The sequence below is a fragment of the Hypanus sabinus genome, chromosome 25 (assembly GCF_030144855.1).
Source record: "Hypanus sabinus isolate sHypSab1 chromosome 25, sHypSab1.hap1, whole genome shotgun sequence".
NCBI lineage: Eukaryota > Metazoa > Chordata > Chondrichthyes > Myliobatiformes > Dasyatidae > Hypanus > Hypanus sabinus.
The window spans coordinates 48,972,833-48,986,296 of record NC_082730.1 but is presented as its reverse complement, the minus strand read 5'-3'; the positions used below and the strand labels follow the sequence as shown (position 1 = coordinate 48,986,296).

Genomic DNA, 13,464 nt, shown 5'->3' with positions numbered 1-13,464 from the left:
GTTCACTCTGCGAGAGAATATTGGTTCAATATCCCACATCACTAACTGACCTACAGCTATCCAAGTGAAAAGGCGTGGGAAAATCTAGCTAGCTCAATTGATAAACAAAATAAAATAATCAGAATTATGTCTTTTTACCAGGCCCAGTAATGAGGCGGTATAAATCTGAACAGCTGAGCAATCATCAACTCAAGATAATGAGCTCTTGGAGTGAGATTTAAGCTGCTACAGGAAATTAAACATCAGCCACACTGATGGGTGCAGTAGAAAAATTGTTGTGTGTCTTTGATATACCCAGCTATTACCTGATAGTTAATGTCCATTCCTGCTTCGAGAAGGACTTGCACAACTGCTCTTTGCCCATTTCTTGCTGCCAGGTGAAGTGGTGTGTGCTTCTTGGTGTTACAGCTCAGTAGATTTGGGTGTGCAATTAGCAACATTTTCACTACCTCCAACCTCCCATACAATGCAGCCAGGTCCAGCGGAGTTTCAAACTTGTTGTTTCTCATCGTGGGATCTGTGAGTTCCTCAAGAAGAACTTTTACAACATCTGAGTGACCATACTGTGCTGCACAGTGCAAAGCTGTCTCATTGTCATTATTCTGTCACGAAAGGGATAACAAAATGAACACATATGATTAAAGCATATATATTAATTAGAAGCAAATGAATAGCACTTCCCCATAGCCATGCACTACCAAATCACATTTATCCTGTCACTATAAATGCACTTTATAACAATTAATACAGTATGATTCATAGCCTAATGCATAAAAGTTGCCAGTTATTCCAGAAAAAAAAAATTAGTAATCAGATGGTAATGGGTAAGATGATTCTGTTGCCAAAATCCAACTCAAGTGTATGCAAATTATATACAACCTGAGAATCTGGCATTCAATTCCTTCAAAACTGATTGTTTTTCATCCAGAAAGTTTTAATAATTAATTGAAGAATCTGTGATATGAAAAAACGAGGATAAACTTTCTCTGGTTATAATTACCCCAGTGAATGCAAGCAAAATATGATATTAAAAAAGCATTTTGACTGACAATCTTTGCTCAAGCTGTAAGGGGAAACCCAAAGGCCAAGCCAGTAAGACACAAGCTCCAACCTTTGAACCAATGAAACTAGAGAAACAGAAGAGGCCAATATTCAAAAAGATTGTTATGTCAAAGTTGACAACTTTGAAACAGAAGGATTCAAAATTATGCCGGAGACCACGTGGCTCATTGGTAAATATAACAAGCAGATTTTTTCCTTGGGGATCGCAAGCCCAGTACCAATTTAACATATTTTTAGCATTTGATATAACATTTGTCGATGTTTTAAAATAAAAGAGCTTATTTCATAGAATATTGCTAACAACATTACAGAAAATATTATTAGCACTTCAGTTAAACATTCTCAAATCAAGATAAAATGGCAATGTATTTTAAACTTCATTTATATTGTAAATGAGCACTGCAAGTTATTTACAAACCAGTCATACAGAAAGGAAAATGCAAACACAAATAATCACATTTATATACACATACATAAAATATATATATGTATATATACTTACACACATATTCATATATACATACATATACACACTAATAACATACATATATATAGTTACAGGAAAAATCTTTGCATAATATCAACAATTTACAAAATCAAGCAAAGCAGATTTACAATGCTACAACAATTAGACAGAGTCATAGAAAAGTACAGCACAGAAACAGGCCTCTTGGCCTATCTAGCCCATGCCAAAACCATTTTAAACTGCCTACTCCCATCGACCTGTACCAGGACCCCTACATCCATCTACCTATCCAACCTTCTGTTAATCACTGAAATCCAGCTCATATGCTCTTATGCTGGGAGCTCATTTCAAACGCTCACAACCCTCTGAGTGAAGAAGATTCCTCTTGTTTCCCGTGAACTTTTCACCTTTCACCCTTAACCTATGACTTCTGACTGCAATCACAACAAACCTCAGTGGAAAAAGCCTGTTTGCATTTACCCTATCTATACCCTCAATATTGTCTACCTTCATCAAATCTCCTCTCAATCTTCAAAAGAAAGATTTCAATGAAGCCTACAACTTCACTGTTAACTCTTCTGTTCAATCTGAAATTTTTGTCCAGCTTCTGAAAGAACTTCCTCTTCAGTAGGTGATATTCATATACCAAAATTAAAGAAGTAACAATTTCATCATTACACTACAGTTGATTCCAATTAATTAGGACATCAGTTAATTGGGGCAGCTGTTTCTTTGGGACAACTCTTAAAGAACAAGAATTAGTCAAGAAAACAGCCAGGATTCTCCACCTTGCAGCACGTGCAGTAGGTCACATTCCTAGCAGCTCTCTCTCTCTTTTAATATATTTTATATCCCACGAACAGATCCCTTTTAGTTTTGATGACTTACTACTTCTACTGATGGATTTACGACTTAATTACAATGACCGAAAAAAGTCATTCTGGTATTGAACTGAGAAGCGGCAAGACTTACCCTGAAATGGAGCAAATGGAACAAACCAAGAAAACGGAAGAACCTGTTACACTAGCAGGAATATTTTCTTCAATACAAGACATGAAGTCGGAATTCAGATTGCCTGATATTAAAATTGATAAGCTGGCCGGTTCAAACGGGAAGCTCGGAAAAGCTATTTCTACGATTCAAGACTCTCTAAAAGACTTGGACTCTCAACTTCAAACACTTCAGCAGACTACAACCCGAATCGAGAGTGAGCATGATCTATTCAAGCAAACTATTAAAGATCAAGGAATGAAGATATCTTCAATGGAAAAGAAAATCAATGAAATTACCTCTGAAATAGCTAAAACGAAGAAAAGAATGGTTGATTTAGATAGTAGAGGGTGTCGGAGGAATCTGCGTATTCTGGGACTGCCTGAAAATACTGAAGCTGGCGATCTGTTAAAATTCTTTTCAGACATGCTGTACTCACTTTTCAATGAAACCCTCGAAACTAGGCCCTTAATTGACAAGAGCTCACAGAATTCCACTTTCTCAGCGTTCAGCCGAATTACGTCATCGAGCAGTTGTACTTTCTTTGCATTATTATACGACTAAAGAAGCTATTATTCAAGAAGCCAGAAAGAAACGGAAATTATTCTTCAATTCAACACAAATTCGTATAGTCAAAGATTATCCACCGAAGATCTTTGCCGAAAGGAATGTTGACAAGGGTAAGGCAGTGAATGTAGTCTATATGGACTTCAGCAAAGCCTTTGACAAAGTTCCACATGGAAGGTTAGTTAAGAAGGTTCAGTCGTTAGGTATTAATGCTGGAGTAATAAAATGGATTCAACAGTGGCTAGATGGGAGATGCCGGAGAGTAGTGGTGGATAATTGTTTATCGGGATGGTGCCTCAGGGATCTGTTTTGGGCCCAATGTTGTTTGTAATATACATAAATGATCTGGATGATGGGGTGGTAAATTGGATTAGTAAGTATGCCGATGATACTAAGGTAGGAGGTGTTGTGGATAATGAGGTGAGTTTTCAAAGCTTGCAGGGAGATTTATGCCGGTTAGAAGAATGGGCTGAACGTTGGCAGATGGAGTTTAATGCTGAGAAGTGTGAGGTTCTACATTTTGGCAGGAATAATCCAAATAGAACATACAGGGTAAATGGTAGGGCATTGAGGAATGCAGTGGAACAGAGAGATCTAGGAATAACAGTGCATAGTTCCCTGAAGGTGGAGTCTCATGTAGATAGGGTGGTGAAGAAGGCTTTTGGAACGCTGGCCTTTATAAATCAGAGCATTGAGTACAGAAGTTGGGATGTAATGTTAAAATTGTACAAGGCATTGGTAAGGCCAAATTTGGAATATTGTGTACAGTTCTGGTCACCGAATTACAGGAAAGATATCAATAAATTAGAGAGAGTGCAGAGACGATTTACTAGGATGTTACCTGGGTTTCAGCACTTAAGTTACAGAGAAAGGTTGAACAAGTTAGGTCTCTATTCATTGGAGCGTAGAAGGTTGAGGGGGGATTTGATTGAGGTATTTAAAATTTTGAGAGGGATAGACAGAGTTGACGTGAATAGGCTGTTTCCATTGAGAGTAGGGGAGATTCAAATGAAAGGACATGATTTGAGAGTTAGGGGGCAGAAGTTTAAGGGAAACACGAGGGGGTATTTCTTTACTCAGAGAGTGATAGCTGTGTGGAATGAGCTTCCTGTAGAAGTAGTAGAGGCCAGTTCAGTTGTGTCATTTAAGGTAAAATTGGATAGGTATATGGACAGGAAAGGAGTGGAGGGTTATGGGCTGAGTGCGGGTAGGTGGGACTAGGTGAGATTAAGAGTTCGGCACGGACTAGGAGGGCCGAAATGGCCTGTTTCCGTGCTGTGATTGTTATATGGTTATATAAGGAAGAAATATCGAGAAGTTATGAGTGAAATGTATAAATTAGATTTAAATCCCTCCTTTCGGTTTCCAGCAAAGCTGATAATTTTTCCTGAAAAATCTCATTGAGAATCTACTCTCCTCAGGTGGGATGGGAGTATATCAAAAACCTTAAAGTTAAGCCTACTGAATAAAATATTAAAGTTACTCCGATTACTCAATAGGCAATTTTGAAGTATCTGCTGTATGAGTTGTCTATGGAGCTTTTGAGTTAAGTACATGTTATACCTTTTCATTCTCTGGTATGGGATGTGGTCGATTTAATTTTTTTATCTTATTAATAATTAATACGTATATAACTGTCTTGTAGGTAACCTTTATAGTATTGTACTTTAGTGGTCCGTGTAGGACCTGTTGTGTATTAATCTTTTTATTTCTTTTATTTACTTCAATACTTCTAGTTTTAGGTCTTTTCTTTTTCCAGAGAAAGAATATTGTTTATAACATTATTTGCCTGGATTTATTCCTTCTTTTGAGTATATGTTTAAGCTACTTTAGCTGATTCTAAGATGGCAGTTGTTGATCATGTTTTTATTAATGTTAGACATAACATTATAGTAGTTGAATTCTGTTTGTGCCTTTTATTATGGCTATTTTCCGTGGGATTTTTGCTTTTTTTTATTTTATGGAGCTGTAAGATGGAGAACAGGGTCAAAGGTAATTAGTTAGCACGGGACCAGCCTATCGGTTCCTTCATTTCTATCTATTGGGTGGGGGGAGGGAGGAGGGGTCTATTAGAGTAGGTTCTTTTCTTGATTGGGCAGTTCTTTTGATGGATTTCTCTTTCGTAAATGTGTCACTCCTAATTGTACCCGCGCCTTTTGGTTTAATCTGTACTTGTGTAACATTTCTTTTATATAATATTAAACTCAATTTTAAACATGGATGTTAATAAAATCAATATAATATCTTGGAATTGGAACAGTGTTAATCATCCCATTAAGTGTAAAAAGATTTTAAAGAAATTAAAAACACTTAATGCTGATATTATTTTTGCGCAAGAAAATCATATACGAAAACAGGATGAGGACAGGTTTTTCTGCTTCTGGAAAGGGCCTTTATTTCACTCGCTGTTGGATAGTAAAAAAAGAGGCGTTTCTATATTTCTTAGTCCCAAAATCCCTTTTGTACACCTTAACACTACTACTGATTCGATTGGAAGATATTTAATTGTTACCGGTTTATTATGCAAGCAAAAGGTAGCTCTGGTGTGTTTATACGCACCTAATGTAGATAATTCTGATTTTTTTAAGAAACTTTTTTCAGAGTTACCGAATCTCAATGAATATAAGCTAATCATGGGTGGTGACCTTAATTGTTGTTTAAGTCCCGCAATTCACAGGTCATCAACCAATCCATTGCTTCCAAATAAAGCGGCAGCTTGTATTAACTCTTTTTTATTAGAATATGGCCTTGTCGATATTTGGAGATATAAACACCCCAATGATAAAAATTTTTCTTTTTTCTCACACGTCCATCATAAATATTCTCAAATTGACTACTTTTTTTAGATACACGTCTGTTAAACTCCGTTGTTGAATGTGCGTATGACATCATTGCACTTTCAGATCACATGCCTTTAAAGTTAACCCTTAAGCTTTCCGATAGATTTTTGAAAATCTCACAGTGGAGATTGAACCCTGTATTGTTACAGGATCCAGCTTTTGTTAATTTTATTAAGGAGCAAATTTCTACATTTTTTGAATTTAATACAACTGAAGGAATGTCAAATCTGGTTATATGGGACACCTTGAAATCTTTTCTTAGGGGGCAGATAATCTCATATTCAGAAGCCTTGAGAAAGAAAACTAAAGCGGAATGGTCAGTGCTTATTAATAAAATTAAACAGATAGATAAAGCGTATTCGGTTAAACCTACTGAAGACCTATATAAAGAAAGGGTCAAACTTCAATCACAGTATGATTTACTTCTGACCTTTCCCATTGAACAGCAAATTGTTAAATCTAAAAGTGTATTTTATAGACATGGGGAAAAACCTGCTAAACTTTTAGCCGGTCATTTAAAGGCTGGGATGGTCATAAGGCAGATTATAAAAATTTGCCAACCAGATAGAACAGAAACTTTAGATCCTTATGAAATTAATAAGATATTTATGGACTTTTATTCTAATCTTTATAAATCTGAATTCTATGATAGTACTATGACTATGAATAAATTTTTGCAAAGGTTAAACATACCCCAAATTTCGATTCAAGATGCCAATATATTAGATGCACCTATTAAACAAGAGGAGATATCCAAGGCTATATCCTCTATGCAACTAGGTAAAGCTCCGGGACCTGATATACGGTATACGGTAAAATTTTACAAGACCTTTTATGAAATGCTTATACCACATCTTCATCAAACGTTTAACAACTCTACATCCTCTGGGAACCTTCCTAAAACTTTTTATGAAGCACTAATTTCATTGATTCCAAAAAAAGGAAAAGACCCACTGGAATGTGTATCCTATTGACCTATTTCTTTACTGAATGTAGATTTTAAAAATTCTGTTTAAGATTCTAGCAAATAGGCTTGAGACTATCTTGCTTAATGTTATCTCAAATGATCAAACAGGAGTTATTAAAAATAGGTACTCACATTTTAATATTCAAAGATTATTAAATATCATTTATTCCCCCTCAGCCAAAGAATCGGAATGTATTGTATCTTTGGATGCAGAGAAAGCCTTTGATAGGGTGGAGTGGCCTTATCTATTTCAGGTTTTGAAGAGGTTCAATTTTGGTCCAGGATTTATTTCCTGGATTAAATTGATTTATCATGCCCCGTAGCTGCGGTTTTAACTAATAATCAAAAGTCTCCTTACTTTCGATTATATAGAGGTACCCATCAGGATTGTCCCCTTAGTCCTTTATTATTTAATTTGGCTTTAGAACCACTTGCTATTGCTCTTAGGGATTCTAATTCTGTGCAGGGTATTAGGAGAGGGGATAAATTACATAAGGTTTCGTTATATGCGGATGATTTATTAGCTTACATCTCAAATCCTAAGAAATCTATTCCTTCTATGTTATATTTATGGAATTTGGTATTTTTTCTGGATATAAACTTAATTTACATAAAAGTGAATTATTTCCTATTAATAATTATTCTGATTATTATGATCAAATACCTTTTAATATTGCCAAAAACCATTTTACTTACCTTGGTATCAAAATTACAAAAAATTTTAAAGACTTATATAGGTATAATTTCTTCCCTTTAGTTGTATATATTCAACAGGCGCTTTCTGTGTCACCTATGTCGATGTTATTGATAGGTCGAATAAATGCTATAAAAATGGTTATTCTACTGAAATTTTTATATATATTTCAAGCAGTTCCCTCTTTTGTTACAAAAACATTTTTTGATAAAATAGATTCTTTGATTTTATCTTATGTTTGGAGTAATGAAAGCTCGAGAGTGAATAAACTTTTATTGCAAAAATCAAAAAAAGATGGAGGATTGGCTTTACCAAACTTTAGATTTTATTATTGGGCAATTAATATTCGTTATATTACTTTTTGGATTTATGATATAGATGACCAAGATTGCCCTTCATGGCTACAGTTGGAGGAAAATTCAGTAATGGGGTTTTTGTTAGCTTCTTTAATTAGGAGCTCCTCTTCCATTTTCGCTCTCCAGAATAGGTAGACAAGCTCTTAACCCTATTGTTAAACATACTTTAAAAATTTGGTTTCAATTTCGTAGATTTTTTGAATTAAATTATTTTTTACTTTCGAGTAATATTTATTCTAATTTCTTTTTTAAACCATCAACTTTGGATAAGGCTTTTTTAACATGGAAAATTAAGGGAATAAAAACTTTTTTAGATTTATTTTTACAAGACTGTTTAATGTCTTTTTCACAGTTAATGGATAAATATCTCTAGTACACATTTTTTCAGGTATTTACAGGTTAGGAATTTTTTACCGGATTTTTTTTTTACTGAATTACCCCTTGGCCTGCTCTTCGAATTTGGCTTATGTTATTTTTCAGTTTAAACCTTTTCAAAAACGATTAATAGCTATAATTTATAAACAGTTAATGAATGCTCGCATGTCACCTAATGATAGGGTTCAATGTACCTAGGAAGTAGAACTTCAACATTCACTTTCAGATGGAGTAAAATGGGAGTAAAATTTATTATTTAGTCAATAATTCATCTATCTGCGCACACCATATCTTAATTCAGTTTAAAATAGTACATAGGGCCCATATGTCCAAAGATAAATTGGCGCATATTTCTCCTAATATAAGCCCTATTTGTGACAGATGTAACGCAGAAATGGCTACTCTAACTCATATGTTTTGGTCATGTGTAAGTTTAAATAATTTTTGGAGGGATGTGTTTGGAATATTATCTAAAGATATAGATATGGATGTTCAACCTAATCCACTTACAGCAATTTTTGGGATTATTCCAGAGGAAGCAAGCAAAGTGTCTGCTTCCGCCCAACATGTGATAGCCTTTTCAACTTTACTGGCTAGGAGAGCTATTTTGCTACATTGGAAAGAATCTAACCCACCTACTGTTTTCTATTGGCTCTCCTCCAGTATGTCATGTCTAAGCTTGGAGAAAATTAGAAGACGGACATTTGATACATCCTTTAATTTTGAACAAGTCTGGTGACCCTTTATTCAATATTTTCACTATTTAATTTATTTTAATTTATTTATTTTTCTTTATTCTCTTTGGGGAAAATCCTTTTCCATCAAGGTTCGGAGATGACTGGAAGGATGTGTTTTTTTCTCTCTCTCTCTTTTTTCTAATGTTATCCTCAATTGGACTACCCAATCTTTCTTTTTCTTTCCTTTTTTTTTCTCTTTCTTTTTTTTTGTTTTTTGTTTTAGATTAGTTAGTGGGGTTTTTTCTTATCAATAAAATTTCCAATTTTTTATGATTGTTATGAGGAGTTGTAGTTTATTTTACCACTATATATAACAGCATAATATTTTACTTATTTGATTTTGATATTATATACTTTTTGTTTTTACTATTGCTGTTTATATGTCTTTTACATTATCTACTTGTTAAACTCCTCTTCCGATTTGTATATTCTTTATTTGGAAATCAATAAAAAAGATTGAAAAATGAAAAAATGAAAACAGCCAGGATTACGTTCATTTATTTGGGACACTATGCTGCCTGATCGGAACTGGAGACTATTGCCCAGCAGTTTCTAACTAGTATAGTTCCATGCACTACAGCGTGCTCACAGCAATGTTTTTAAATAGCATCAGTTATGCATGTTTATGTTTAAAAAGCAATGATTTTTTTCACTGATAGTTGATGAGGTACGAGCAGTGAGACGATTTAGAACTGTTTTGCTCACTGTGGTTTCAAGTATTAAAGCTTAGAGATACCAGAAATGGCCAGGAGTGAAAATTTCACTGCTCCAACAAATTGGGAATTATGAAGAATTTGAAGTTATTAACAATCATTTTGAATGTTACAATGAATATTCAGTCGTCTAAAGCATTGTATGAAGGCATTTCATTATCTGCTCTAGGTGTCTGCACTGATTTTGTTCATTTTTACAGTCAAAGGAACACTACAGATAACTGCAGATGAATTCCTCTGTTGATAACCATTAGGAAATAATACAATTTTGTAGTACTGTAGAGGTGCTGTTAGTTTTTTAATATGTTCTTTATTTCATTTAAATACATATTTTATTACTCAATTAAATGGTAGATTGTTTTTTTAAACAATTTCTATGAAACTGGCTAATTGGGGCAGGCGTCTAATTGGATCAAATGTTGTAGTTCTGATGTGTCCCAGTTAACCAGAATCCACTATATTTCCAAACTCAATAAAATTATAGTGCTAATAATAACAGAGAAAATTCTTTGGCATTTTAATACAGGCTACTGCAGTGACTGGTAAGTGCATTTGTGAATCTCAGCAATGAAAACCTATCCTGTAAATAAGGAAAATATTTTTATTGTTTTTTTTCTAAAATACAAAGGATGGTTAAGGCTCATTTCATCCCAGTTTTCTCCCAAACTTCCCATGTGCAAGTGACATTACCACAAAGATATCCTCTTGAGATGTAAAACAGCAAAGATGTGCAGCCACAGTATCCCCAGATATAAAATATAGTAGTGCCAAAGCTCCAATTTATGAAGATTCAGTTCTCAATTTTCAAATAAAAGTTTAAATCTGCCTTTCACAAATTTCCTTGTTTTAATGTATTACATCTTACTGTGGCATTACCAACAAGATTACTCTTTACTGTCTGCCCACAATTGGTTTCTGGGTCATTTCAGAGGACAACTTCTAAGACAGCCGTGAGTCTGGAGTCACAGATAAAGATGACTTTTCCTTTCCTGACTGACACAAGGAAACAAGGTTTTATGACAATGCAAGAACTTCGTGGTTATCATTATAAAAATAAGAATGGTAGGATTTAACTCTCATTGCCTCATTGTTAGTCAAGGCCACAGGGTCATTTGTCCAGTAACTTGACCACTATGCCACCATTACAGTCACTTGGAAAAACTTCCCTTTAAGCACTTCAATGTAAATAATGCTGAAAGGACCCAATAACAAAATTAAAGGTTAAACTTTGGAGGCTTACATTACGACACAATATCTTAAGTTAGTCATACATAAAACTTAATGCACTTCATGAAGCTTAATATAACCATATAACAATTACAGCATGGAAACAGGCCATCTCGGCCCTTCTAGTCCATGCCAACACTTACACTCACTTAGTCCCACTAGCCCACACTCAGCCCATAACCCTCCATTCCTTTCCTGTCCATATACCTATCCAATTTTACTTTAAATGACAATACCGAACCTGCCTCTACCACTTCTACTGGAAGCTCATTCCACACAGCTACCACTCTCTGAGTAAAGAAATTCCCCCTCGTGTTACCCTTCAACTTTCGCCCCCTAACTCTCAAATATTGTTAAACAGACATCTGCTTGAATCTTTTCTTAATTTAGTTTGAACACAGCATTCTGATTAAATGTATCAATACCCTTGGTTAATATTACTATACTGCCATTGTAAATAGATTCCAATGACATTACAGAGTCCTATTCATTGCAGCCAATGAATGAACAACTAAGAACTTTCATCTGACACTACTCAACCCAAAAAGCCACCCCATATTCAAATACAGCCACTTGGCTCTTAAAGTCCATAACAGAGTCAAGTAGCAACAATGCTACTCCCACGTTCTCTCCTCAAAAGCATGCAAATTGTTCACTTTCATACCAGAATCAGGTCTAGTATCACTTGCGTAAGTTATGAAAATAAAAATATGAATTAGAGTAAATATTCATTCAAAAAGTTTAATTATAATTATCCTGTTCCCTTCAGAAGCCCTCTTCCTTGTCAACACATGCAAAACCCCAGTCAGTTATTTTTGGCCTTTTTGCCAATCTTCATTATAGTTTCCTTGGTTCTCAATTCTTCCACCAACAGAAATATTTTCTATTTACTTGGTTGATACCCTTGATTATTGTAAATGTCTATCAGATTTCAGCATAATCTTCTCTTTTATGAAGAACATCAACCAGTATATCTATGTAACTAAAGTCTTGCCTCTGAAATCATTTTAAGAAATCCTTTCTGCATTTACACTTTCCTTTGACAGGGGTAGCAGTTGCAATACTCCAAACCAGTGTCAATGACCTCTGTACCTTTGTGATCTGAGATCCCATATGCTTCTAAACCACTTTCTCAACCTGAGCTTTATTTTCAATGAGCAATGTACATATATCCCCAGGTCTCTGTTTCAGAACAGTGCTCTCTCACTTATTTTGTTTCTCCCTAAATGTAACAGCTCATTTTCCCAACATTAAAATAAATTATCCATCTGTCCATTTCTATCATTTTTTCCACAACCCCTTTTATTGAATAAGGGTGCTGCATCAGCAGCTTTCTGCTCCTTGGACAGAGAGTTAGCACTGTCATGGAAATGAAAGTGCTAAAATAACAAGGAGATATAAATATTAAGAAACGGGGAAAAATGCTTTATACAGAACCAGACCAGTGTACACAAGGTCATAAGCAGAGTTATAATTCATGCACTGTATTGCACCTACACAGCATTTTTTTAAAATTGGTGAGCTGCATGTGCAAGTAACAAAGAACTATGGTGTCAGGGCATCAGACACCAAACTAAATATCTACCAAATCCATAACATTTCAAAGTCTAAGGCCAAGGTTTCTATTATTTCCCTTGGCAGTCCAGGAAACATTTCACCTGGTTCAGAAAAGTTTTACTACTGTCAGTGCAGCAAGTACTGCCTCAATATTGAGTCCATCCAATTCTGAAATACATCATATATTGAGACCTCAGCAGATTATTTTTTAAGTGAAAACTGATCAAAAACTACTCAGGGTGCACATCCATATCCTGTCTAATTTAGGGCAGGGTGGCTTCACAACTCTTCTTCAACACACTTTCTGATCACATGCCAAAATATTTTTTTTAAATAATTTTGATGCCAGTCTTCCTTTTTAATTAACACTGAATGTTCTGTAACCATTCAGGTTCTCCCTTGTGCCCACAGGTTGGCATGTATTATGTGTCACAGTCACAGAAACTTATAGCACAAAAACAGGCCCTTCAGCCCACCTAGTCTGTGCCAAACCATTTAAACAGCCTTCTCCCAACAACCTGCACCAGGACCACAGGGCCACAATACCTCTGTCAAATCTCTAATTTTCTACATTCCCAGGAATAAAGTGCTTACCTATTCAATTTCTTCTTATAACTCGGGTCCTCCAGACACAGCAATATTCGTTCAACCTTCTTTACATCTTTCTTGCAGATAGGTGATCAAAACTGCATACAATATGCAAAATGTACTCCTCTGTTCTATTTCAATCATATTTTTAGACAGTTTGGAAGCAATGATTTAAATTTCCCAAACCTTCTTCCTAAAAGTATAACATTTGATTGTTGCCAAGACATCTCCATTGCAAAAGTCTCCCATTGTTCAATCAGTATTGCCTGCCAAACTGAGATTCTAATTTATTCAGAAATTTTTTTTAGAACTATTTCAACCTTTG

At 35.0% G+C, this 13,464-nt stretch overlaps 1 protein-coding gene across 11 annotated transcripts in view; it reads right to left on the bottom strand.

Moving 5' to 3' along the window:
* Positions 1 to 13,464, bottom strand: part of LOC132381224 (ankyrin repeat and SAM domain-containing protein 1A-like) — a 496,261-nt gene that overhangs the window by 347,100 nt on the left and 135,697 nt on the right. For all 11 annotated transcript variants that reach the window (XM_059950560.1, XM_059950567.1, XM_059950559.1 and 8 more), the window contains one exon: positions 306 to 602. In XM_059950560.1, the coding sequence (XP_059806543.1) occupies positions 306 to 602 (297 nt within the window). The remainder of the gene's footprint in view (positions 1 to 305; positions 603 to 13,464) is intronic.